Source organism: Heterocephalus glaber, unplaced genomic scaffold (assembly GCF_053883595.1).
Source record: "Heterocephalus glaber isolate CG9 unplaced genomic scaffold, H.glaber_assembly_v1.0 deba00001442, whole genome shotgun sequence".
NCBI lineage: Eukaryota > Metazoa > Chordata > Mammalia > Rodentia > Bathyergidae > Heterocephalus > Heterocephalus glaber.
Genome location: NW_028258296.1, coordinates 27,517,668 through 27,544,416, shown reverse-complemented (window position 1 = coordinate 27,544,416; position 26,749 = coordinate 27,517,668). Strand labels below are relative to the sequence as shown.

At 36.4% G+C, this 26,749-nt stretch overlaps 1 protein-coding gene and 1 pseudogene across 9 annotated transcripts in view; both read left to right on the top strand.

The window, feature by feature from the left end:
- The window catches only part of Evi5 (ecotropic viral integration site 5), a 230,081-nt gene extending 205,106 nt beyond the window's left edge, over positions 1 to 24,975 (top strand). For 7 of the 8 annotated variants that reach the window (XM_021255368.2, XM_004841266.4, XM_087213125.1 and 4 more), the window contains one exon: positions 20,470 to 24,975. In XM_021255368.2, the coding sequence (XP_021111027.1) occupies positions 20,470 to 20,778 (309 nt within the window). In that variant the 3' untranslated portion in view covers positions 20,779 to 24,975. The remainder of the gene's footprint in view (positions 1 to 20,469) is intronic. The other variant, XM_004841264.3, reaches the window with a different exon arrangement.
- On the top strand, positions 12,519 to 19,647 carry LOC101713545 (large ribosomal subunit protein uL18 pseudogene; annotated as a pseudogene). The gene has a single exon (XR_015451984.1). The product of XR_015451984.1 is annotated as a large ribosomal subunit protein uL18 pseudogene (transcript).
- Positions 24,976 to 26,749: the final 1,774 nt, after the last annotated feature.

Below are 26,749 nucleotides of genomic sequence, written 5' to 3'. Positions count from 1 at the left end.
GTAAAGACAGAGCATAGATTAATGATTGCCTGGGTTGAGGAAAAGGAGGGAAAAATTAAGGATGACAGCTAAAATGTATATGGTTTCTTTTTTAGAGTAACCATTTATCTCCTTTTTGGAGTTACTTTTTTGATTTTAGAGATAGTTGCACAAATCTGTGAATATACTAAAAACCATTAAATTATACACCTAAATAGGTGAATTGTATAGGATGTTAATTATCTCAATAAAGCAATTTTTAAAATTCATAGTGTTTATACTCTGGAGAGTTCCCCCTGCCCCAGGGGCCCATGGATGGGAGTATATTAAAGTGTTTGTAAATATTTTGTATATAAACATGTATGCATCTTTTGAGGGTCTAAGTTTATAATTTTATCAGATTTCTTGGGTGTTCTGGCACCTAAAAATATTTAAGATCACTGTTACTGAGCCACTAAATGATATCATGGTAGTTAGTGATTTTAATATATTTAGATACGGATTGACCTTAATTTTCTGTTAACTTGTTTATCTTTCCACATTCCAGTTTATTTGTAAATGTTTAGGTAGTTTGTGTTTGTCTAAGTGTAGACAGTTTGGAACCAGTGCCAGATGCGTAGTAGACACCCAACTTTGACACTTTTTAGCTGTGTTTCTATGGAAAAATTAATTTCTTTGTCTCTCAGTTATTTCTTGAGAGTTATTGTTGGAATTAAATAAATTAATACCAAAAGAGCACTTAAAATTTTGCCTAGGATCTAGTAAGGGGTAAAATAAGGGCTCTTATTATCCCATCTATGCCATAACACAATTATACATTATATAGTCACAATGTAGTGTATTATAAATGATTAGCTAAATCCAATGACTCTCTCTACTCCCTACAGCCTTCATGATAAAGTTCTAATTTTGCAGCATAAGATTCTTCATAGTTTAGCCCTGGCTTTCCTTCAAGTCTCATCTGTCGTCTCACTCAATTTGAGACCTGAGCCACACCAAACCACTTGTATTTTTCCAAAACATTCTTGAGTCTCTGGGCCTTTTACCATACCACTTGTTCCCAAATTTCCCCTCCTAATACCTGCTCATCCTTTTTTTTTTTTTTTAAATCAGGGTCTTGCTATCTAGTTCAGGCTGGCCTTGAACTTGTTGTGTAGTCCAGGCTGGCCTCCAACTTCCAGCAATCCTCTCGCTTCAGCTTACGGAATGCTGGTACAACAGCTGTGCACCACCACACCCAGCTTGCTCATCTTTTAAGACCCAAATCAATCATCTTCATCTTACTTCTTTCCTAGTTATTCTCCCTTCTAGCCAGTGCATTGCTTCTCCTTTGGGCTAACCTGGAATCAGCTATTTCTTTCTTTGCTGTCTCTACCTCCAGGCTTTTAACTCACTGAGGGCAAGAGCCTGTCATTATTTGTCTTTGCCTTTCCAGCATTCAGTACAATACTTGTCACTTAACTCAATGAACATTTGGTTAAATAATTGTATGGACTGATAAAAACCCATCATATAGCTTTAGAGAACAATATTCCTGTTGACAGAATTCAGTCCAGATAGAAAAGAAGTACTTCATCTTCTGAGGGTATTGTGCTAACAGTTTGAGCTTTTGAAATGCTCCAGCTAAAGGTTAAATCATATGACATCTATGTGGTACTTTGATGTAGCTTTAAAAGTTCAGAGTGAAACAGGTGTGAAGTGATTTATTTCCTGTAATTGGTCATAAATTTACATAGAACCTCATATATTCCTAACCTCATCACTATTGACATTACAGCATGTTCTAAATAATGTTAAAGGTTTCCATTTATCAAGATATCTCAGCTGCCAGGAAGAAGACCTTCAGTGGCAGTTTCATTTTGTTTGTTCAGAATACTGGATAAATCTAAGTAATGCACTATGGAAAGACTAAGAATTTTCTGTAAATGACTTCCTCTCTCCTCCTCTGGTAAAAGTATACAGTATTAAGTTTCTTCAATTCCAAACTTTCCATCTTCCTCACTTATTAATGTTGTAGGAATTTTTTCACTGCTTTTAAAATTGTAAATTTGGGGCTGGGGATTTAGCTCAATGGTGCCGCTACCTGCCTCACAAGCACAAGGTCCTGAGTTCGACCCCTGATACCAAAAAAACCAAAAACTGTAAATTTTAACTATTACATTTTATATATTTTACATACAATCTTTAAATTTTAAATGTTTGTCTTTTTTCTGATTTACTGAGATAGTGCTGAAAATGTTTTGACTTTAAGCCATTTAAGTATTATTTCAGTAAAATTCTTGAATGTTTTTACTTAGTATGATAAAAAAATATTGTAGATTGGAATTTTGGCAGGTGGTAATCAAGGTCATGACCTCTAAATAATCACTTTTATTGGTTTCCAGTTCTGATTCTCTGGAAACCTTTTGGTTTGGTTGTTTCTTGTTAGTTTTGTTTTGTTTTTGGTACCAGGGATCCAACTTGGGTCCTTGCATTTGCAGAGCAGGCAGCAGAACCACTGAGCTAAATCCCTTGTGTTTGCTGTTAGTTTTAATCTTTGTCATTATTTACAATTCAATAATTAAAGAAACCCATAATTAGGAAAAAGCATATCATTTCCACTTATGTTTATTTTAAATTTTGAAGTCTGAGCACATTATTAAAGGTATTCTATAAGGAATCTGACAAAATTACTGACTAAACTGTGGGGAGGGGAAAAAAATAAAAACCTGTAGAACTGAGAAATAACAAATCTGTGTAATTATTGGACTTCATATCCATCTTCCCATATAAAGTATAATGTATAATTATTTTTATAGTGCATATCACTTATAGAAATGTTGCATTTAGCTTAAAAAGCCTTACTTCTGTGTTTTACAAAGATTGATTATACAAACCCAAATGTACAAATGGGAGCTTTATAATCTGATATGACTCAGTCTTGGAAACTTACTGCAACTGTTTTGCAGTTCACTTGATATCACATGACTCACTTCAATGGTTTAAACCTCGTCTAGTAGTGATCAAAGTTCATTTGGTTAGGGGTTTTTTGTTTTTTTTTTTTTGGTGTGTGGATGACTTTTTTCCACTTTGTTGTGGATTGATTGTCTTTCAAAATACCCAATGTAGTCCTTCCTCTTATTCTTTTGAATCTCAGAACATGGTAGTTTTATGCACAATGCAACCTCCAATCACAATACAGAGGGGGAAAATTTTTTAAATTTGAAATAATCTGCATGGAAGTGCTTCTGTAAAGCACATCATTTAAATATGAAGATTTGTTAATTCCATTACCCTCAAATATTAAAATTCAAAAAGGATAACATGTCACTTTAAAATCAGTTGTGTGAACCCTATTTCAAGTTACCATTATCCTATAATGTGCTAAAGAAAAGCAAACACATACAGAACATGTTATCTCCTCTATCCACTTGGACACTTGCCCAGGTGATCTAATTTTCTCAGCACAGATTTTTCTGTTGTTTATTAAAAACCTATATTTGGACACTCCAAATCTGTAAAACTTTGACACATCTTCACAAAAGAAACTTCTTAGTGGTTTAGCTAGTAGATTGAAGAGAAAAAAATTTTTAATCTTTGCATATCAGTAATGATTATAGAGTTCCTTGGAGATTCAGCATATCTATCCCAGCCAGTCCTCTGTGCCTTAAATTTCACTTATAATTTGTATATATAGTTATAATCATTAACAGTATTTTTCAGTGTTAAATTTTTACTATCATGCAGTTAGAAACTCTGCTGTTTCCTGTCAAAACCTACGTTCATCAGACGATGAACATGACAGTTTCCTGTTTTCTTATTAACCATACAGCGTTTATTCTTTGTAAGTTATATAACTTATCACTTTTCTTTTCTAATTATTAAATGCTTTTCAGGCCAGTATTGTTTAAAAATTCAGAAAAAATCCTAAAATCTAACCTCTTTCTTGATAATGCAAGGCTATGATTTTGTTAGCTTTTTAAGTTAGGAGTGTGTCAGATGTCTTAAATATTATTTAAATAAATTCTACATGTTTTTTTTTTTTTTACCCTGTTTCTTAATGCATAACATGATGAAGCAGCCCACATCAGGTAAGAACCAATAACATAATTTGGGTCTTGTATGTAAGCACTTTCATCTCTCTGCTTATTAATATTCTTATCTAGTATATGAAAGGATGAAATAATCAGTCTTGAGAACTTTTTCAGAATCTCAGCACTTTTTCAATGAGTTCATTAACATTTATGAGCCTACTTATATCAAGTCAAAATGCTAAATTCTAGGATACTAAAATTATTTTTAAATGCTTCCTATAATCAAGGGACTTAATAGAAATAGAATATATGTACAGCAATGAGTTACTCTGTATTTTTCCAGAGTGCTTATTTTAAATATTTATCTCCAGAATTAAATAAAATGATTTGAAAAAACCTGTCTATATATATACTAAATCATATCTGTTAACTGCAGTATATCAATGAAAATGTTTAACCATTTGCTTCAGAATACTGTAAATTTTTATTAAAATGGTTTATAAAATGCTAATATTTTAAATTAGTTTACAATCAGAATAATGTTAAAAATATCTTTTAAAAATAAAAGAAACAGGGCTGGGGATTTAGCTCGGTTTCGCCGCTTGCTGCACAAGCACAAGTACCCGAGTTCGATCCCCAGTACCAATAAATAAATGAATGAATGAATGAATGAAAGAAAGAAACAGCTGAGTGTGGTGGCATACTCCTGTAATCCTAGCACTCAACTTTTCTTTCAAACTGGCAGTATTGTGTGTTTCAATCTTAGAGTTAAAAGAATAATTCCTCAGGCAAAAATCTAGTAAAATTAGAGTTAATACTAGTATACAAAAATGTATACAGTATCAAAATGAGCTACATACAGTATATGGGAGCCAAAACAAGAAATTTCTCTTATGGGTCCATGTAAAGAAGAAAGACAAATGGACTGGCAAAAACATGTTAGGCTGATGGCTACCATCTAAGTAAGGGTAATTTTATGATGGACATTAGTCTAAGTGCGTAACTTAGTGGTCATCTGGTCAAGTCCAGAGGTTAAATTTAGAAATACTAGTAAGGGAATGAATAGCAATTGCATGTCTTTCCGGCTATCTCCCACAGATTTTCTTTCTTAAGCTTTTCTTTAGTAGATGAAATATAAATGCTGTCTAGCCTAATGAGTAATCACAAAAATGAGCATGCTCATTTAACTACCATAAAGATCAAGAACTAGGACATTACTGGAATATCAGGATCCCCTTTGTCACTCCTCCACTTATTATCCTCTCCTCATTTCCTCATTGTCCAGACTTCTGACATCACAAATTAGGTCTGTCTAAATTTAAACTTTATATGTACTGACAAAATCATATAGATTGAGATATTTTGGATTTGTCCTCTTTTGAGAATTGTCCATGCTGTTCCATGCAGCAACAGTCTGTTCATTTTTGTTACTCTATAGTAGTATCTCATTGTATGGATATACCATTGTTCATTCATTCTCTTCTTTTTTCTTTTTCCTATTTATAAACATTTGCGTTTTTGCCATTTGGGGTTATTGTGAATTCTGTTATGAATTCTTTTGTAGATACATTTTAGTACACTGTACTTACTTCTATTTGTATGCCTAGGAGGGAGTGGAATTGCTTGGTGACTATTATCACTTAACCAAGACACTTGGGAATGAAAACAAGGCACTAATAATAATTCTTCTGTGACAACAAGCATAAGCTTGGACTGTTCTAAGCAAACTAAAACATGAGGTATGATTTTAAAAAATATGGTGAATGTTTATTTTTAAATTGATTACAGTAAAAGACACATTGCCATTAATCTTCTCAAAGTACTTCTCCTTGCTTTGAACACACTCATCCCATCATTCTTGCCACTCTGAAACGGTTCTGGAAGCCCTCTTTCATGTATTTAGTTGTGCTGTCATGACTGCATTGATGTCTTATGTCATTTTGACTGGGAAAGAGCCAGAAGTCACACGGTGCCAGATCTGGTGAAGAAAGTGACAAGAATGATGCAATAAGTTTGTTTAAAGTAAATGGGAGTATTTTGAGGGAGATTAATGGCAACAGGTCTTTCACTGTAATATATATTTTTTTTAATTTAAGCATTCACAGGCTGGGGATTTAGCACAGTGGTTCCAGTGCCTACCTCGCAAGCACAGGGTCCCAAGTTGGATCCCCAGTACCAGAAAAAAAGAAAAAGAAAGAAATTTAAGCATTCACTGCGTATTTTGATCATACTTCATGCATGTTTCTTCTAGCATAGGGTATATAGATGTTCAACTAGTAAGCCACTGCTGAACCGTTTTCCAAACAGCATGTACTGGCTTATATTCTCACCAACAATGTACAGTATTCCTCATTTTTACTGATATAATTAGGTAACCAAAAATTCCACGTTGTACAAGCGGTGATCAAAACATATAGTGAATGTTTAAAAAAATTATTATAGTAAAAGACACATTGTAGGGCCGGAGATTTAGCTCAGTGGTTCTGGCGCCTGCCTCAAAAGCGCAAGTTCCCAAGTTCAATCCCCGGTACCAAAAAAAAAAAAAAAATCATCATTTGTATTCCTTTAAAAAAAAAAAACAAAAAACACATTGTCATTGATCATCCTCAAAAGAATTTTGCTTCCTCTCAAAACACTTATCTCATCTTTCTTGCCACTTTCTGAAGCAGTTCTAGAAATCCTCTTTCAGTGTCTTTACAAGGTGTGATCAAAAAATGCAGTGAATGGCCAGGGATGTAGCTCAGCAGCACCACACCTGCCTGGCAAGCACAAGGTCCTGAGTTCAATTCCCGGTAGGCATGGGGGGCAATTGACTGGGCTGGGAATGTAGCCCAGCAGCACAGTGCCTGCCTGGCAAATGCAAGGTCTTGAGTTCAATCCCTGATACCAAAAAAACCCCAAAAATACAGTGAATGCTGCTATCTGTTGCCACCCCATGGAAAGGCAGGGTCGTAAAAGCGTTATGGTGTGTCCTCACTGGGTCTGGAACTGTGTAACTCCTGGGTCTTCCTCAACATCAAAATGACCATAAAAGATCATGAATTAATTTAGGACATCAAGGCAGCCACAGCAATGCAACTAAAAGCACTCACAAAAGAAGGCCTCTAGAGCTGCTTCAGCAAATAGCAAGAATGATGGGATAAGAGTGTTTGAAGTGCGGAGTATTATAAGAGAGTAGCAATGTGTCCTTTTTTTTCTTTTTTGTATTAAATTCTTTTATTGGTACATTGTAGGTATACAACACAATTACATTTCTCATTGGGAATTGTACCTTTACATAATGCATCTTGGTTCTTATTTTTTCCCCATTCCTAGCCCTCCCTTCACCCCCTCCACCCTTCCCTATTTACAAAGACTTTATTTCCATTTTTTCCATTTCTCATCATTTTTTCCTTTCCCCTGCCCCTCCCACTACCCCTACCCCTTTGGACCTTTTCTTCCTATTTTACATTATCGATTATTCATTCTAATCATTGGTACATTTTAGGTATACAATATAATGACATTCATCATTGGAAATTTGCACCTTTACCTAGTCTCTCTTGGTTCTTATTTTTCACCCTTGCCCAGCCCTCTCTTCAACCCCTCCAGTCCTCCCTATTTACAAAGATTTTGTTCCTATTTTTCCATTTTCTCATGTTAATCCCATTCCCTTCTATCCTTTCCCCTAGCCCTCCCACTTCCTTCCCCTTTGCCCCATTTCTTCCTATTTCACATTACCTATTATACATTTAGTCCTTATTTACACTTTCAGTTTCTCACACCAGAGAAACTATTCGGTATTTACACATCTGTGTCCTATTTATTTCACTTAAGAGTATTCCCTCAATGCATCCACTTAGCTATAAATGTTTCTAATTTCTCATTTTTTATGGCTGAGTAGTACTCCATTTTATAAAAAAACCACATTTTCTTTATCCAGTCTCCAGTTGATGGGCATTTGGGCTGTTTCCAAGATTTAGCTATTACAAACTGCGTTGCTATGAACATGGGTGCACATATATCACTGTGGTATGATTCTTTTAATTCTTTGGGGAAGATCCCCAGCAGTGGAATAGCGGGGTCAAATGGGACTTCCAATCCTAGTTCTTTGAGGTATCTCCATACCGATTTCCACAGTGCTTGCACCAGTCTACACTCCCACCAGCAGTGGAGCAGGGTTCCTCTTTCCCCACAGCCCCGCCAGCATTTGTTATTGGTTGATTTCATGATAGCAGCCATTCTTTCTGGACTGAGGTGGAATCTCAGCATTGTTTTCATTTGCATCTCTCGAATGACCAGTGACGTTGAACATTTTTTCATGTATTTATTTGCTGTTTCTACTTCTTTGTGTGAGAAATGTCTGTTCATTTCAGATGCCCATTTTTGGATTGGGTCTTTAAATTTGGGAGGTCTGATCTTTTTAAGTTCTTTATAGATTCAAGATAGTAGACCTTTGTCTGAGGAAGAGCAGGTGAAGATTTTTTCCCACATTGTGGATTGTCTCTTCACACTGCTGGTGGTTTCTCTTGCTGTGCAGAAGCTTTTTAATAAGAAGAGATCCCATTTGTTGATTGTTTGTGCTAGTTCATGGACAACTGAGGTTTTGTTCATAAAATCTTTTCCTACACCGATGTCTTCAAGGGTTCTACCTAACCTCTGTTAAAACTGGTTTAGAGTTTCTATTTTAATATTTAGATCTTTAATCCATTTTGATTTTAGTTTAGTGCATGGTGAGAGATACAGGTCTAGTTTTAATCTTTGGCAAGTTGAAGCCCAGTTTTTCCAGCACCATTTATTAAAGAGGCTATCTTTCCTCCAGTGAGGGTGTTTGGCTCCTTTGTCGAAGATGAGATGGCTGAGTGTGTCTGGCGTTGTTTCTGCATCTTCTAATCTGTTCCACTGGTCCTCAGGTCTGTTTCTTTGCCAGTACCATGCTGTTTTTATCACAGTAGCTTTGTAGTAGAGTTGCAGGTTGGGGATTGTGATACCCCCTGCCATGTCTCTGTTACCTAGAATTGCTTTTGCTATTCAGGGTCTCTTCTTGCTCCAAATGAATTTTTGGATTGTTTTCTCGATGTCTATGAAGTATGCTGCTGGGATCTCCATTGGAATTGCATTAAATCTATATAGCAGTTTTGGAAGTATGGCCATTTTCACTATATTAATCCTTCCTACCCAGGAGCAGGGGATGTCTGTCCATTTTCTGATATCATCTTCAATCTCTCTTTCCAGAGTGCCATAGTTTTCAGAGAAGAGGTCTTTGATTTCTTTTGTTAGGATGATTCCTAGGTATTTCAGTTTTTTGGATGCTATTGTGAAAGGAATTATTTGCCCTATTTCTCTCTCAGTGAGTCTGTCATTGGTGTAGAGGAAAGCTATTGATTTTTATGTGTTGACCTTGTAACCAGCTACTTGACTGAATTTGGTTATTAAGTCTAGAAGACTTTTGGTGGAGTTCTTGGGGTCTTCTATATAGAGTATCATGTCATCTGCAAATAATGACAATTTGACTTCTTCATTTCCTATCTTTATTCCTTTTATTTCTTTCTCTTGTCTAATTGCTGTGGCTAATGTTTCCAGAACTATATTGAACAAGAGTGGTGATAGTGGACATCCTTGTTTGGTTCCTGATTTTAGTGGGAAGTATTTCAGTTTTTGACCATTTAGTATGATATTGGCTGTTGCTTTTTCATAGATGGCTTCTATCAGTTTGAGGTAGAGACCATCTATTCCAATTTTTTGTAGGGTTTTTATCATAAATGCATGTTGGATTTTGTCAAATGCTTTTTCTGCGTCTATGGAGATAATCATATGGTTTTTGTCCTTGGCTCTATTGATATAGTGTATTACATTAATTGATTTTCGTATATTGAACCATCCCTGCATCCCTGGGATGAATCCCACTTGATCAGGGTGTATGATCTTCTTGATGATCTTCTGCATTCTGTTTGCCAGTATCTTATTAAGGATTTTTGCATCTATGTTCATTAGTGAGATTGGCCTATAGTTCTCTTTTTCAGTTGGGTCTTTCTGTGCTTTGGGGATCAAGGTGATGCTTGCTTCCAGGAATGAATTTGGGAGTATTGCTTCCCTATCAATTTCATTGAAGAGTTTCAACAGTAGTGGCAGCAGTTCCTCTCTAAATGTCTTGTAGAATTCAGCAGTGAAGCCATCAGGGCCCAGGCTTTTCTTAGTTGCTAAGGTTTTAATTACATTTTCAATTTCATTGGTTGATATTGGGTTGTTCAGAATTTTTAGGTCTTCTTCGTTCAACTTTGGTAATTCATATGTATCTAGGAATCTGTCCATTTCTTCTGTGTTGTCCATCTTATTGGTGTATAGGTTCTGGAAGTAGGTATTGATGATCCTCTGGATTTCTGCTGGGTCTGTTGTAGTTTCACCCTTTTCATTCCTAATTGCATGGATTTGGGCCTTTTCTTTCCTTTTTCTGACAAGGTTGACTAAAGGTTTATCAACTTTGTTGATTCTTTCAAAGAACCAACTCTTGGCTTCATTGATTGTTTTTGTATCGTTCTCTTAGTCTCCATTGCATTGATTTCTCCTCTGATCTTTATAATTTCTTCCATTGTATGAGCTTTGGGGTTGTCCTGCTCTTCTTTTTCTAGAAGCTTGAGGTTCAGCATCAGGTTGTTTAATTGGGATCGTTCTGTTTTCCTAATATGCGTATTCACTGCTATGAATTTCCCTCGTAAGACTGCTTATTGTGTCCCATAGATTCCGATATGTTGTATTGTCATTGTCATTTAATTGAAGGAACTGTCTGATTTTTTTCTTTAATTTCCTCTGTGACCCATTGGTTATTCAGAAGTGTGTTGTTCAATTTCCACATGCTTATGAAATTTTTTGAGTTTCTTTTGCTATGGATCTCCAATTTCATCGCACTATGGTCTGGTAATATACAGGGGATAACTTCAATTCCTTTGCACTTACTTAAACATGTTCTATGTGTGAGTATGTGGTCTATTTTGGAGAATGAGCCATGTGCAGCTGAGAAGAATGTGTATTCTGATTTTGTGGGGTGGAAGACTCTGTAAACATCTGTTAAGTTCATTTGTTCAAGAGTTCGATTGAGTTCTAGTATTTCATTACTTATTTTTAGTCTAGTTGATCTATCTATTTGTGACAGTGGGGTGTTGAGGTCCCCCACTACAATTGTATTAGTGCATATATGGCTTTTCATGTCCATTAGTATTTGTTTTATATAGTTAGGTGCACTAGTGTTTGGTGCATGGATATTTATGATTGTCATCTCTTCCTCTTGGATTCTTCCCTTTACAAGGATGTAGTGTCCTTCTTCGTCTCTCTTAATCAGTGTTGGTTTGAAATCTACTTGATCTGCCAAGAGGATAGCTACTCCTGCTTTTTTTCGGGTTCCTGTTGCATGCAGTATTGTTTTCCACCCTTTTACTTTCAGTCTGTGAGTTTCCTTTTGAATGAAGTGTGTTTCTTTTATGCAGAATATTGTTGGATTTTGCTTCTTGACTCATTCTGCCAGTCTATTTCTTTTGATTGGTGAATTGAGACCATTAACATTGATGGTTATAACTGAAACGTATTGACTTGTCATTGCCATGACTTTTTCTTGTTGTTGGGTTCTCCCCCTTTACATTTAATTTCTTGTCATGCCAGGTGGGTTCATTCTGCTTTGCTTCCTGGGGTTGTGATCCTCAATGTCTGTTCCTAGGCTATTCTGTAAAATTCTTTGGAGTGCTGGTTTGGTATTCACGAAGTTCCTAAGGTCCTCTTTGTCATGAAAGTATCTTCTTTCTCCATCCATTTTGAAAAATAGTTTTGCAGGGTACATCAATCTGGGTTGGAGGCTGTTTTCTTTTAGGGCTTGGAATATGTCACTCCAAGCTCTTCTTGGCTTGATGGTTTGTGTTGAGAAGTCTGCTGTGATTCTGATGGGCTTTCCTTTGTATGTGATTTGTTTCTTTTCTCTGACTGGTTGGAGAACTTTGTTCTGTTGTGTTTCTGGAATCTTAACAATTATATGCCTGTGTGTAGATTTTTTTTGATCAAGGCTATTTGGAGTCCTATGTGCCTCACTTATCTGTATGTCAAGTTCTTTTCCCCTGCTTGGGAAGTTTTCTGCCATTATTTCTGTGAAGAGATTTTTTTATGTCATCTTCACTCTCTCCTGTTTCTTCATTGAGCCCAATCAGTCTTATGTTATTCTTTTTTGCATCATCTAGCAGCTGCTGGATTGATTTCTCATGTTCCCTTATAATTTTGAAGCAATTTTTCTTTTCCTGGTTACTAATTGCAATCTTATCTTCTATATCTGAAATTCTGTCCTCACACTGGCTCATTCTGCTGTGTAGACTTTCAATGGAGTTTTTCATGTCCTGGAAATCTATTTGCATCTGTTTTATGGATTCCATTTGTTTCTTATGTTGGGATTCCATCATATTCCTCAGCTCCTCTCTAGATTTATTAGTCATGTCTTGCACTAGGGGCACAATTTCTCCTGTTATCTGAGAAATTATTTCTGATTTCATTTTTTCCAGATCCCCTTTTGTTGCCAGTTCAGTGGGTCCAGGTGGTTGAGTATCAGAGTGTTCCATCTCATTTCCCTTTGGGGTTGCTGTAGGTGATCTGGAAGTCTGGTTTTGAGACTTATTTAAGTGTTTTCTCATTTCAACTGGGGTGGAGGGCTTTTAACACCTGCACGGATTACCTCCTCTGAGCTGGGTGAGGTGGGACAGGGGCCGCGAGCAGCAGTAGGGATGGTGACCCAAAAGCCCTTTCCTGTGGGCTGGGAGCAGCCGGAGGGATGGTGGCCGGGAAACCCCTTCCTCTGGACCAGAAGCAGTGTTACGATGGCTCAGAAGCCCCTCCCTCTGGGCCCGGAGCGGTGGGAGGGATGGTGGCCCGGAAGCCCCTTCCTCTGGACCAGGAGCAGCGGGACAGAAGGTGGCCCAAAAGCCCTTTCTTCTGGGCTGGGAGCAGCGGGAGGGATGGTGACCAGGAAGCCCCTTCCTCTGGACCAGGAGCAGTGTTACGATGGCTCAGAAGCCCCTACCTCTGGGCCGGGAACAGTGGGACTCAGTACCTTGGTCTGGTGGTCTGGTGTCCTCTGCGCCTTGGTAATGTGGAATCAGGTGGCTGCCTGTCTGCAGTGGGGTGATTCGGTGTCTTCCGCGTGACTCAGGACCTCGGTAGGGCGTGCACAGACCTGCCTGTCTGCAGCGGGCTGATTTGGCGTCTTCCGCGGGACTGGGGACCTCGGTAGGGTGTGGGCAGACCTGCCTGTCTGCAGTGGGGTGATTCGGCGTCTTCCTCCTGACCAGCAGTGTGTCTTTTACCATAATAATTTTTTAATTTAAACATTCACTGTATTTTTAAATTATATGTAGTATTTCCTATTAAAAACATGGAATGAAGCTATTAATTTAGTCAATTAAGGGACTGTTAATTTGCTTTGACAACTAACATGAAAGGTGGTAAGACGATCTCTTGCAAAAATTCAGTTTTTGTTGTTACAAAATCTTCGTAAGATAGTTTGGCAGTATCTACTAAAATTTAACATATATATTTTTATTCTGTGTGTGTTAACCCAATGTTGAACCCAGGGCCTTCAGACTGAGCTACATCTCCAACCTTTTATTTTGAGGCAGGACATTCCTTAATTGCTAAGTTACGCAGGCTGGACTTGAACTTGTTGTCCTCCCGCCTCAGCCTCCCACAGTGCTTGGTTTGGTTTACACTTACTCTCTTTGTCATATAGAGAAATGAGTGCTTATCTTCACCAAAAGACACATTTCAGAATGTTTATAGCAATAATAGGCTGGAGACAACTCAAATGGCCAGTAACAGTAGAATGAATAAATTACAATATTCACATGTAGAATACTATAGCTGAAAAAGTGAACTACTCTATATGTCAGTATTGATAAGTCTCACAGACATGATGAGTAACAGGAGCCAGACACAAATGACTACATACCATATGAGCCTTTATGTTAAATGCAAGATCTTTCAAAGTGGATCTGTGGACCATCCTCTTCCAAATCGCCTAGAATACTTGTTTAAAATAGATTCCTGAGCTCATCTGATGAATCCAGACACCTCAGAATAGGGTTCAGAAATCTGTCCTTTAATAAATCCAGAATGTTTCTGTGAGTACCAAAATTTATCAATTACTTATCTAGTTAATTAGGAAGTCAGAAGGGTATTTTACTTTCAGTGACATTCTCACATAAGTAAGGATTCCAGAGAGACTTTCTGAGTTGAATTGTCAGCAAGATCATCTCTCTGGTAGTTGTGACTCTTTTAGCTGATGTTGTTTGGAAAATGCATAGATGTAAACCAGTATGTAAAATAAGTTATTTGTAAACAGTAAAGATGTATAAGGTAGTCATTAAAAGGAGACAGTGGTTTTAGTACAATAAACTTGTTTTTACTAATTTTACATATCCATATTTGAGAATAAAAGAATCTGAAAGGTAGAATTAGATTACATAATATAGTTTTGTCTAAAACATTTCAGTTCAACAGGCCAGAGTTATTTTTTAAATGTCTCTTCTGAAGCTGGGGACATAAAAATCCAGGTTTAGGGGTGTATTGTTATATTGAAACAAAAGTGGCCATAATTTGGTGATTCTTGCAGCTAGATAATGGCAGCATTAGGGGTTCACGAAATTATTCCTTGTGTTTTAAATATTTCATAATAAAAAATTTAAAACCTTTCACTTACCTGATTGAGAAAAATGAAAGAAAAAAGCCAAAGTGGAACAAAGCTGTAGGGAACAAGAACCTTACATGCAGTGTTTTTGAGGGTGTGAATTCTTACCACTTTTCTGAAGGATAGCTTAAATAGAATTCAAGGTTCTTAAGAATGTTGAAAACCTTGTGCTGTATTTTATACTTCTGGCTATATGTGTTAAAGGCATAATAAGGCAACTTTGCAGAGCTTTGTGTTCAGAAATGTTCATGGTAGTGCTATGTTACAAGGAGGATGGGACCTAAATCTCCCAGCAAGCGGTTTGGTTAAGGAGATGATGGTGCATTCCTAAACAACACTATGAAACTATTAAAAGATTATGATACTGAAAAATGTGATATGTTAGTAGTGAAAAATCAGGTTATAAAACAGTATGTAGGTGTAGTGACCATAATAAATGCATTTTTGGCAAAACTGAAAAACTTTTTAGAAAACTATTAATTACATAACTTAATATATTTTTTGAAAATAATTTGAGTTAGAAAAATCTAATCCTGAAAGGTATATTAAAATGTTAATGGATTATCTCAGGATAGTGGATTATGGAATTACTTTATTTTCTAAATTGTCTTAAATTGAAACATTGTTTATGTAGTAAGTACACAAACTAAAAAGTATAATGAAGACCATTTTTTATAGTTATTCTGTAGTTTTTTTATAAAAGTATGTCTTCGCAAGAAATAAATTTTTTCTCCCTAGTCTGTTTTCTCTTTGTTGGCTTTTTCCCTGGTGTCTCTTAGATGCTGTCGTCAAATATCTGGTAATATTTGACACTCTACTCTAACTTTTAAGAGTGCAGAACTAAAAATCTGACAGTTCTGAATCTTTGAGTAGGACTTCTTGACCATGACCTTCATTGTAGGGTGATCTTGTTGAGGTCCTCCTTTGGGTTTGCCTCAAGATTCTCTTCAGAGACCAGTTCCTTTACTTATAATTCCAGAGAGTCCTGGTGCCTCTATTTTCTTGGTGAACCTCAAAAGTACTTCCAGTCACAATAGTGACTTTAAAACCTATGTCTAGGCCCTGGTGTAGTGGTACATGTTTGCACTCAGGAGGCTGAGGCAGAACGATCATTGTGAGTTTGAGACCAGCCTGGGCTACACACAGTGAGTTCAAGGCCAGCCTGGACTACAGAACAAGACCCTGTCTCAAAAAACAAACAAAAAATTCACTGGGAAACATAATGCTTTTTTCTTTTCAATGATAAGAATTTATTACTGGTATTTCACAAATAATTTCTGGTTTTGCTCAGCGTTGTGAAGATATTCCTACGCTTGATCTAGACAGAAGGCTGAGAAGCAATGAAGATATTCCTGTATTATTTATTCAAACACTAGGAAGGACAATGAGCCTCAAAATAGTATGCTAAATTAAGTATGTATACTTTTCAAGTCTTTTAGAGTCAATAGCTTTTATCAGTTTCGTGATCCCCTGATTGACCCAAAGGAGAGTTCAGCAAAGCCAAAAACAAACAAAAATTCAGCTTTTTTAAAAAAACATAGCCATTCCTAACTAAACCTTGTATTTATACCAGAAAAAGTTCCAGGAAAAGACTCTTATTTAACAGAATGCTCCTTATGCTGACCTTTACATGGTGAAGTTGGCCCAGAATAGCTTGGTTGCAATACTGGAATGATGGCATCCACTTGTATATATCAGACACACGTAAGACAGATGTTCATTCAGAAGCACTTTTGTCCTGAGTAATTAAGTGTTCCATTTCAGTTCAATCAACTCCTTAATGGCTTTAGATCCCCACACCTCCCCCTGTGCTAAGTTGGCTTCATGCATGCTAGACAGACACTTCACCACTGCTCTGTACCCCAACTTATGCATGATTCTCAAACTTTAGAATATATCAGAATCTAAGATGCTTTAAAAATCAGATTCTGAGAGTTTATTCACAGGACTTTGATTCCTTAGATTGGAGAAGGAGTTTACATTTTTAACAGTTAATCTTTGGTTCTCCTGATGTAAATGATCAGTGGATTATATTTTAAAATACACAAATCTAAATTTGCTACTCATAATAAAATGAAAGTTTTGTTTTGTTTGTTTAGAAGAAAGGGGATTGGGAAGATTGGTTGTCTGCTTTTAAATATAATTCACTCCACTTTTCCCCCCTGTAGCGCTGCTAGGCCTGCAGGTCTGTGAAGAACCGCATAAGCGGGTCTTTATTCCACAGGATGGGGTTTGTTAAAGTTGTCAAGAATAAGGCCTACTTTAAGAGATACCAAGTGAAGTTTAGAAGAAGACGAGAGGGCAAAACTCATTACTGTGCTCGGAAATGCTTGGTGATCCAGGACAAAAATAAGTACGACACACCTAAATACAGGATGATAGTTCGTGTAACTAACAGAGATATCATTTGTCAGATTGCTTATGCCCATATTGAAGGGGATATGATAGTCTGCGCAGCATATGCACATGAACTACCAAAATATGGTGTGAAAGTTGGCCTAACAAATTACGCTACAGCATATTGTACTGGCCTGCTGCTGGCCTGCAGGCTTCTTAATAGGTTTGGCATGGATAAGATCTATGAAGGCCAGGTGGAGGTGACTGGAGATGAATACAATGTGGAAAGCATTGATGGTCAACCTGGTACCTTTACCTGCTATTTGGATGCAGGCCTTGCCAGAACTACAACTGGCAATAAAGTTTTTGGAGCTCTGAAGGGTGCTGTGGATGGAGGCTTGTCTGTCCCTCACAGTACCGAACGATTCCCTGGTTATGATTCTGAAAGCAAGGAGTTCAATGCAGAAGTACATCGGAAGCACATCATGGGTCAGAATGTTGCTGATTGTATGTGTTACCTAATGGAAGAAGATGAAGATGCTTATAAGAAACAGTTCTCGCAGTACATAAAGAACAATGTAACTCCAGACATGATGGAGGAGATGTATAAGAAAGCTCATGCTGCTATAGGAGAGAATCCAGTCTATGAAAAGAAGCCGAAAAGAGAAGTTAAAAAGAGGTGGAACTGTCCCAAAATGTCCCTTGCCCAGAAGAAAGATAGGGTAGCTCAAAAGAAGGCAAGGTTTCTCAGAGCTCAGGAGCAGGCTGCTGAGAGTTAAACCAAATTTCCTATGAAGATTTTTCAGATGACAACCAATAAACGTATTCATCAAGCAAAAAATAAAAATAAAAATAAAAATAATTCACTCCTGAACGTTTAGTAATCAGGATAAATAGTCCAGCATTTTTTTGTTTGTTTTGGACAGGTTCTCGGTATGTAGTTCAGGCTGGCCTTGAATTCACTGTGTACCCCCAGCTGGCCTTGAATTCATGGCAATCCTCTGGCCATAGCCTCCTGAGTCCTAGGATTACAGCATGAGCCACCACGTCCAGCAATATAGCATTTTCATGCAAACAGCCAGTACCCCTACATTTTAGAGGGCCCAGCTCTGGCCTTCTTAAAGCCAAGCCAGCTCACAAAATAAGATCTACCAGAAGATGTGCCCATGTGAAGCCCATAGAGCCATTTTCAGACCATACCCAAGACCCTAGAATTCCCTGCCCAAATACCTTTTTCCAAGTCCTATGTAGGCCTCCTCCCTCATCAGAACCACTGTGCACACTTCTAAATCCAAAGGATTACTATGAACTGCCTTTAATTTTGCCAGATAGGTCCTTTACCTTCACCTTTTTCTTCCTTCCTCCAAAAAAACTCCTCTCCCTTTGCTATATTAACAGTTCTCAAAGAAGCATTAATCATATCCTTTGACATTGAGGAAAAGATCCCTCAACCTGTAATTAATTTTGCATAATTACATCTGATAAGATGCTCCAGTGTTTTAATTGCAATACATTTTGTTAGGGCATAGGAAAGCCACAGCTTTCCAAACAATTGAGAAGTTGTGGTTCTTTTGCCATACTCCTACAACAGCCAGGAAGAAGAAAGATACGTGTCCTATAACATTTCTTCAAAGTATCTGGAAGAAAAAAGAGAAAGGAAGAGATTAACTGACTCAGTTTAACACTCAGAGCTATAAATCATGTGTTGCAATATGGTGATAGGATATTGCATCAGAACACAGTAATTGTAATAATGCAATGGGTATCACAACCTCAAGGAGGTCTTTTGGTGCTCTGTGCCTTTTTCCTAAAGATTTGGCTAAGTTTAGACCCCTTCTTTTCTGCTAAGGAGAAAAGTATTTAAAACCCATTGTACTTCACCGTAATTTTGTCATCATGGTTAGGGCAGGGGCATTTGTTTATAGTTGAAGGTCGACCTGGGTCAGACATCACTGCACTGAGCCCCAGCGTCTCTCATGTTTCCCCTTGTCACATGCAAGCAGGAAAATGCTGAGGTTTCTTCACATCTTCCTGGAAGTCTGTCAGGAAAGCTGGGAGGTATTATGGCAAGACTGAAATGTCTTTATTTTCAGAACCGTTAGTTTTGAAAGTGTATGTAATACTTCCTGAATGTTTCACATTGCTTTTATCTCAAGATTTGAAAGATAGTGACTAGGAATTTGTCTCTGAGAAACAAGAATGAAGGTTGATAGTAAGGATAAGTGTAAGAGGCATAGAGAATATTTTAACAAGATCTTTAATGTCAAGGTATTTGGTAATTAATTACTGTTTTTTAAGGTTTTTTAATTCTGCTGTATTGTAGGAGAAAATTCTTGGTGTTTGGAAGAATGAAACAAGTGAAAGAATACCAAAATTAAAGTTTATGTTTAAAACATAGGCTCTTGAGGACAGGACTGGTGTCTTAATTATTTGTTAGTGCAACTGATTTTATCCGTGGTGGTGAGTTTGGAGGTTTGAAGGAATTGAGGCAAAAGTCTGGCAGATGATGAAAAAAATCACTTTAATCCTGATAAAACTGCTTTTGGAGAGAGTGGTTTAAATTTAGATGAGACAGTAATCTTCCAGTAGGGAACTCTAGAATTAGTGAGGAACCCCCACCCCCACCCCAGTAACTACAGGTAGCATCTCTCCCCACAGGAGGGTCTGTCCCTGTAAAACTTCAGAGGAACAGTCTGATTCCCAAGAAAAGAAGTACAGGGGAAAGAGCTAACTAATACATGCTGTTCCTCTCTCCTTCTTAGTGAAAGTCACTCCTCCCTGGGGAAAAGGGGTTAGAGAAGACAGAAGTGTTTCTGCTCTAACTGCAAGCGGTAGAGGTGTAGTGAAATATTGTACCAGAATGGAAAACAGCAAATTTTAATGATTTGTGAATCATCGTCATCATTTACAGAATTATAGGCATGCTGTCAAGATAGTGTATGTGATAGTTAAGAGTATGGTCTTTAAGTTCATATCTTGTAGAAATATAGTTGAAGTATTTACCGGTGAACTGATAGGATGTCTGGGATTTACCTCAAGAACAGGGGTATAATGTATCCAAATTTTCCATGATGTTTTAGTTGTTGAAAGTCGTGAGTGAGTACGTAGAGTTTATTATATTTTCTTTAGAACAGTGAAGGCCTAGGTTAAATCTGAACTGTGCTCTTAGCTGTTGGACCTTAGCAAGTTAACCGAGTCTCCATTTCATAATCTATAGAATGAGAATAATTAAATCTACTGCATAGGACTATGTGATGATTTGGTTAAATTAAGCTACATGCCAATTACAAAATACATAGAGAGCACTTAAAAACTGATAGTTGTTATTATACCTGTGAAACAAAAACATATCAAGATAGTTTCTTTCTTAAACATGAAAGAATTTGCCTTCTTGCTGTATGTGTGTGTTTTCTCAATTTAAGTTATTAACTTGGATTTTTGTTTTAACAGCTCAGGTGCCTAAAAGGCCAGAGGGATTTCTCAAGCCGACCTCCTTTTGATGGAATCCACATTGTCAACCATTTAATAGGAGATGATGAATCATTCCATTCCTCTGATGAAGAGTTTATAGATAATTCCTTACAGGAAAGTGGCATTGGTTTTCCTTTGCACAGATCTGTCCCAATGTCTTTGGACCCCACTGTGGCAGATGGTAGTGAGAGTGAAACAGAAGACAGTGTGCTGCAGACCAGAGAGAGCGATCAAGTGGTTTCAAAGGAGCGGACCCCACGGAGAGAGTCGTATTCAACCACTGTCTGACCATCACTGTGACCTAGACTGTGGATTTCTTTAAGGGATCAGTTATCATATGATTAGGGATTTTTGGAACATACCTGGTTCATATGTACATATATTATGTTTTACAATCTTATCTGCCTTTTATCTTTGCCAAATCTTCACCACTGATTTTCTATTGCCAGAAAGTAGACTGTAATACGGTTAATGAGTAAAATAAGGTTCTAACAGTATTACTGAATATTGTTTCTTGTTTATAAAATGCAACTGTATCTAAATGTGGGAGCTGTTTTGAAGTTCAAAACTATGGAAAATATAATTTTCTCCAGACAAACTGCTCTTGTGCAATATTTTATGCTCTGTGAACAAATTGTATATTTATGTCTATTAATTTGTTTTCAAGGTTGTAGACTACAGACATTTGATCAAAATAGATACCTGATTTTCTTGTTTTTTTGTGTTTGGGGATATTTTTTCACTAAAATTACTATTTTATTAGTGACTCAAGGTTCTCAAACACAAAGCTTTTTTTCTGTATAATTTTATAAATACAACTTAAGTTACCTGTTTTGAAAGTTTTTGTTTCAATTTCTAATTTTTATGTGTGTCTAATGCTTCCTTGTGTTGGTTACTCGTCAGAGTAATAGATTAAAAATACATTATTTGTACATATTTATAACATTGAACATCATTTTATATGAGGAACATATATTTGCAAAATGACTGCTTTGAGCATTGTATCAGGATGTCTGTAAATAATAGGTTTTTAAAAACTAAAAAATCAGACATTAATATTTTAATAGCTTTAATGTTTTGCTTAGCATTCAGCACTACCAGATTCATAACCTGTTCAAAAACACTATTGGTGATATCTTCATGTATATGTAGCTAATCCATTTTTCATGATTAAAGAGGTTATAGCACATTAATTAGTGCTAATATTCTACTTACTATAATTCAAACAGGCTAAGGTCCAAGATGCACAGCAATTATATCTGCAAATCTATGAACATTATCTTAAGATTGTCTAGTTTCTATCAATAGATAAAGCCATAAAAATCCTTTTAAATTCTTTTGTATCATTTACACTTTTTTTTCTTAGAAAAAACTAAATGCCTGTTATTAATAAATTGGTGGAAATAACCAATTATACTTATCCTATGGAAAGACAAAAGGAATGTATTGACTGGATTCTTTCCACTCTCATTTTCATTAGCAGCTTGTGAAAAGAACAGCTATAGACAATAAGAGGAAAGTAAAATTCAGTTTATATTAAAGTACAGTTTTGCAGAGTATCATGTGTACAACAGCATGCATGAAACAATTATGATAGAAAGGAGTAGAAGAGACAAAAATAATTTCCTATCTAAAACCAGAAGTTAAGCCTTATGCTGCAATGTGGATTGTTTTTCCAGCAAAGTCTTTGTAGCTATTTGTCTGCCTGATAAATGAGAAGAAAATATGGCTTCTGTGTTTAAATTCTAGTGGTTGAGTTCTAGTGGTTAAATTCTATGGTTAAGTAATTTACCTGTGGTGACAAGCTAGTAATTAGCAGAGCCAAGATTTTAATCCAGATCTCTCTTGACACCAAAGCTTTTTAAAACATCCAGTTAATGAATTTCTCAGTTCCCTACTGTTCTGACAATATGACTTAAATAAATTTGATTTAAATATATTTCCTGAATGTTTGCACTCATAAGCTCTACACAGTTTTCAAGTATAGATACTACTCCTAGATTTGATACTACTTTCTAGAACCATAGTGCTTTTGGGATTCTCCTTTGAAATTCTTTACTGTCAGCCTAGAAGGCTGTTGATCCCCAAGTAAAGTGAGATAACACATATTAGTGTCTTGATCCCAACATCAAGAAACCTGAATGAGGCTGGAGATGTAACTCAATGGTAGAGCACTTGTCTATCATGTAAAAGACCCTGAGTTGGTTATCATTACTGCAATAAATAAATATAATTTGGGTGAACTATACAGCAAACTGCAGCCCAAGGCTAATTCCAGTCAGCTGCATGCTTTTACTTTTTTAAATAGAAAAAATTCAAGAGAATATTTTGTGACACATAAAAATTATATAAAATTAAAATTTCAATGTCCTTAAAGTTTACTGGAACACACCCCTACTTATCTGTTTACCATATGTTATGGCTGATTTTATACTATAATGGCAGAGTTGAGTAGTTGCGATGGAGACCATTTGGCCCACGTAGCATAAATATTTACTCTCTGCCCCTTGACAGAAAAGGTTTGCTAACTCTTGACCTAGCTACTCCAGAGTGTTATTTTTACTACTTTAGCTGAGCTTAATAGAAGATCAAACCATTTGCTTACTGTTGAGCTAATGATTTGAAATAATAAAATTTCCTCATGGATCATACACTGTAGAACAATTCAAGATAGAAAGTGTGCCAACTGCTTTATACACACCTTTGATTTTTGTTTTGTGGTGTTGGAGATTGAACCCAGAGCATCATTATGCATGCTGGGAAGGTACTCTATCTTTGACCAACATCTCCAGCCCAGCTATTTTATAAGATGAAGCCTTTGGTTCTATAAAAAATCTTGGAAGGACATCTGTATGTTTGGAGGAGAAAGAAAGGAATAAATTGCAGACTTTTAACACTGTTCTGAATCATTCCATTGATCATGATCTTTAGGATGTGCTTCATTGAGTAAATGTTAATTTAACTTTAAGAACATATTTCTAGAGTCACATTTGAATTTTTAAAGATACTAGAGAATTTCCTAAGTATTCTTTCTAGTTAGAAATTCAGTTTTAAAAGAACAGTGGTAAGGGGCCAGGGATTTAGCTCAGGGTTCTCACCTGCCTCGCAAGCACAAGGACCTGAGTTCGATCCCCAGTACCAAAAAAAAAAAATAGTAAACCTTAATTTGATGATTTTCTTATAATTTGGATAATGAAAAACTAGAAACACTTCTCATTTAAGCTCTTTGATTGAAGGTAGGCACAGTGCCATGTGCCTTTTTTCTAGCTTTTGGGAGGCTGAGGCAAGAAGGTCACTTGAGTCCCACGATTCAAGACTATCCTGGGCAACATGCTGAGATCACATTTCAAAATACACTTTAGAAGAATTTTAAATCTCCCTGGCTTTTAGGATGCAACTGGACAATATGCCCTGGTTTGACTCCATTTCATTCAAGTTAATGTAAATATGTCATTAAAGACATTTGGGGATTGGATTATGTTCTAATATATTTTAATCTCTGATTTTTTGGTTTCATTTAAATGTTATTCACTTAGCATTGAAAAGTATTATGGGGAAAGTGAATGAAATGACTCAATAGAAAAGCATGTTCCCTTGGGATAGTTTACCTTCCTGGTATCATTGCCACCCTAGGTTCATAAACTGAGAGTAGAAACCACAATGATCTGAGTAAGTGGAAATTGTATTGAAGTAATGAAACAGTTCAAGAAAACACATCAACAGACTTTTAAAAAATTATGGCAAACGTTTTTCTTAGAAAAATGGGCAAAGGTACAACTTTACACAATTTCTAATTTTTTTTTCCTAGATAATAGCCATTCAGCATTTAGTAAGACGTCAAGTTTAATTAACTGGCCAGTTACTTTTCCTCAGCTCTGAACATGATGCAGCTTGTTACTCTCCAGATAGTGCCTTTGATTGAAAATAAGGTCTAGACGTTTTGGAGTATATTATTTCTGACATCATAAGAAATCATTTGGTCCCTAATTTCTCATTTACATAATATACTGTAATATTCAGATTTAAAGTAAAATAAATACATGAATTGTTTTGGTAAAGTTCTTTCATGATGAGCTTGACTGTTGTATCATACCAGGCATTGACAACATTTCGTGAAATCAGTGATTTACTTTTTAAAACAATGAGTTTTAGGTTGAAAGTTCTGCTGCTTTACATTAACAAAATGTTTTTAAAATAATTCATTTTCATTTAATTCTACTGAAATTATAGAAATTAAAATTTCTAGTTAAAAGTAGAGTGAATGCTATTTATAATCCAAGTTTTTATATCACATCCATTGATCTACACATCGCTTTTCACTCCAAAGAAGAGTTGCTAGAATAATATATTCAGTATACTACAGAGATGCAAAGTTACAATGTATTTCATTTTGCTGTTGGAATTTTTTTATTATAACATTGTATGATAACCTGAAATGTTTACTTGTGCCTTTGCTTTAAACAATTAAAGTTTTCCATTTTATAAGCATTTGGTTCCTTAAACCATTCAACTTTAAAAGGGGAAGAGACTTCAAAACACTTGTTAAGGAATGTTTGGCCTATCGAGAGATTTGTCTTAGTGGGGTGTAAGATTTGCATTTGTGCTGTGTAAGTGCAGGGACTAATCCACCAGTGTACGCCACCCACATGTTTATGCCAAACAGAGACTCTGGAACACAACTGGCATTCAGTAAATATTTTTCAATTTCAGTTAAGGACAGATGTCTAGATTTGTTTTCTTTGGGAGCATGGTAACTTTTTGAAAATATCAGTGGCAATAATTTTATCTCCTGTAATACTTTAAGATATTAACTAATTCAATAAATGCATTCAAGTGTGCATGCTTTTAATATGCATATGGAAGGCACTATGAAAATTATGCCTCTGCCACTGTATCACATTGTTCATATCGTTTAGTTCACAAACAGTAGTTCACTCTGTTCTGCTCTGTGCCTGAGAGGATTTGAAGCACTTTATGAAGATACATGAAATATTACAATGTAGCTATATAGTCCAGGGTTTCTCTTTGGAACTATTAGCACTATTTGCAGCCAAATAATTCTTATTGCAGGTGGTTACCCCATACACTGTAAGATCTTTTGCAGCACCCTGGCCTATACCCACTAGATGCCAGTAGCACACACACACACCCTCCCCTTCAGCTGTGACAATTCTCCAGACTGTCAGATGTTACCAACAGGGCATACAGAATGAAAATTACCACTGATTGAGAACTAAAAGTTTAAAACTGGGTCAAAAAGGAGTCACTAGAGCCAAACTTAAAGAGATGAACGCCTATTGAAAATACAGCACAAATTTGACTCTAGTAGTGAAAATAAAATCTGGATCACAATGAGGTACCATTCCCTATTAGAATCACTATTGCAAAAGGAAAACAGCCAGGTGCAGCTGCACATGCATATAGTCCCACTGGGCCAGGAGGATCCTAAATTTGAGCCCAGGAATTCAAGACCAGCTTGGGCAACATAGTAAGACTTCCATCTTAAAAAAAAAAAAGTTGATAAAGATCTGGAAAAATCAGAACCTTGTAAATTGCTACTAGAACTTCAGAAATGGTACAGCCACTCTGGAAAAGTTTGGTGTTTCCTCAAAAAAGTTAAACATGACATCACCATATGACCCAGGAACTCTAGATACATACTTAAATGAAGGACTTGGGTAGTACTTACCAGTGTTCATAGCAGTATTATTCACAAGAGCCAAAAGGTGGAAACCAGTGTCCACCAACAGATGAATGGATAAATATAGCGGATACATACAAGGAAACATAGGATTCCACTTATATTAGATACCTAGAATAGGCAAATTCATAGAGACAAATGCAGTAGAACTTACCAGAGGGTGGGGATAGGTAGAGGGAGTTATCTGATGGATATAGAATGGCTGCTTGGAATGATGAAAGCATATAGTGATGACTGCAAAACACTGTACGTACTTAATCCCACACTGAATTGAACAATTAGAAATTACTAGTATTAAAAATACTAGGCCTGTTTTAAAACTTAGCTTATAAATTATTCACTTATAATTTTAAAAGGTAAAACCTGAGGACCATTCGCAATGCTCATAAAATTTTAAAATATGTTTACTTGTAGAATTTTGGCACTAGGACATGAGCTTAGTGTTGATTAAACGTGAACAAATAGAAATATATGGCCTCCTTGCTATTCCTTGTATACACCAGACCCCAGTCAGGGCCCTGCCCTCCCTTACACGGTCTGCCAGATTCCACAAAGCTG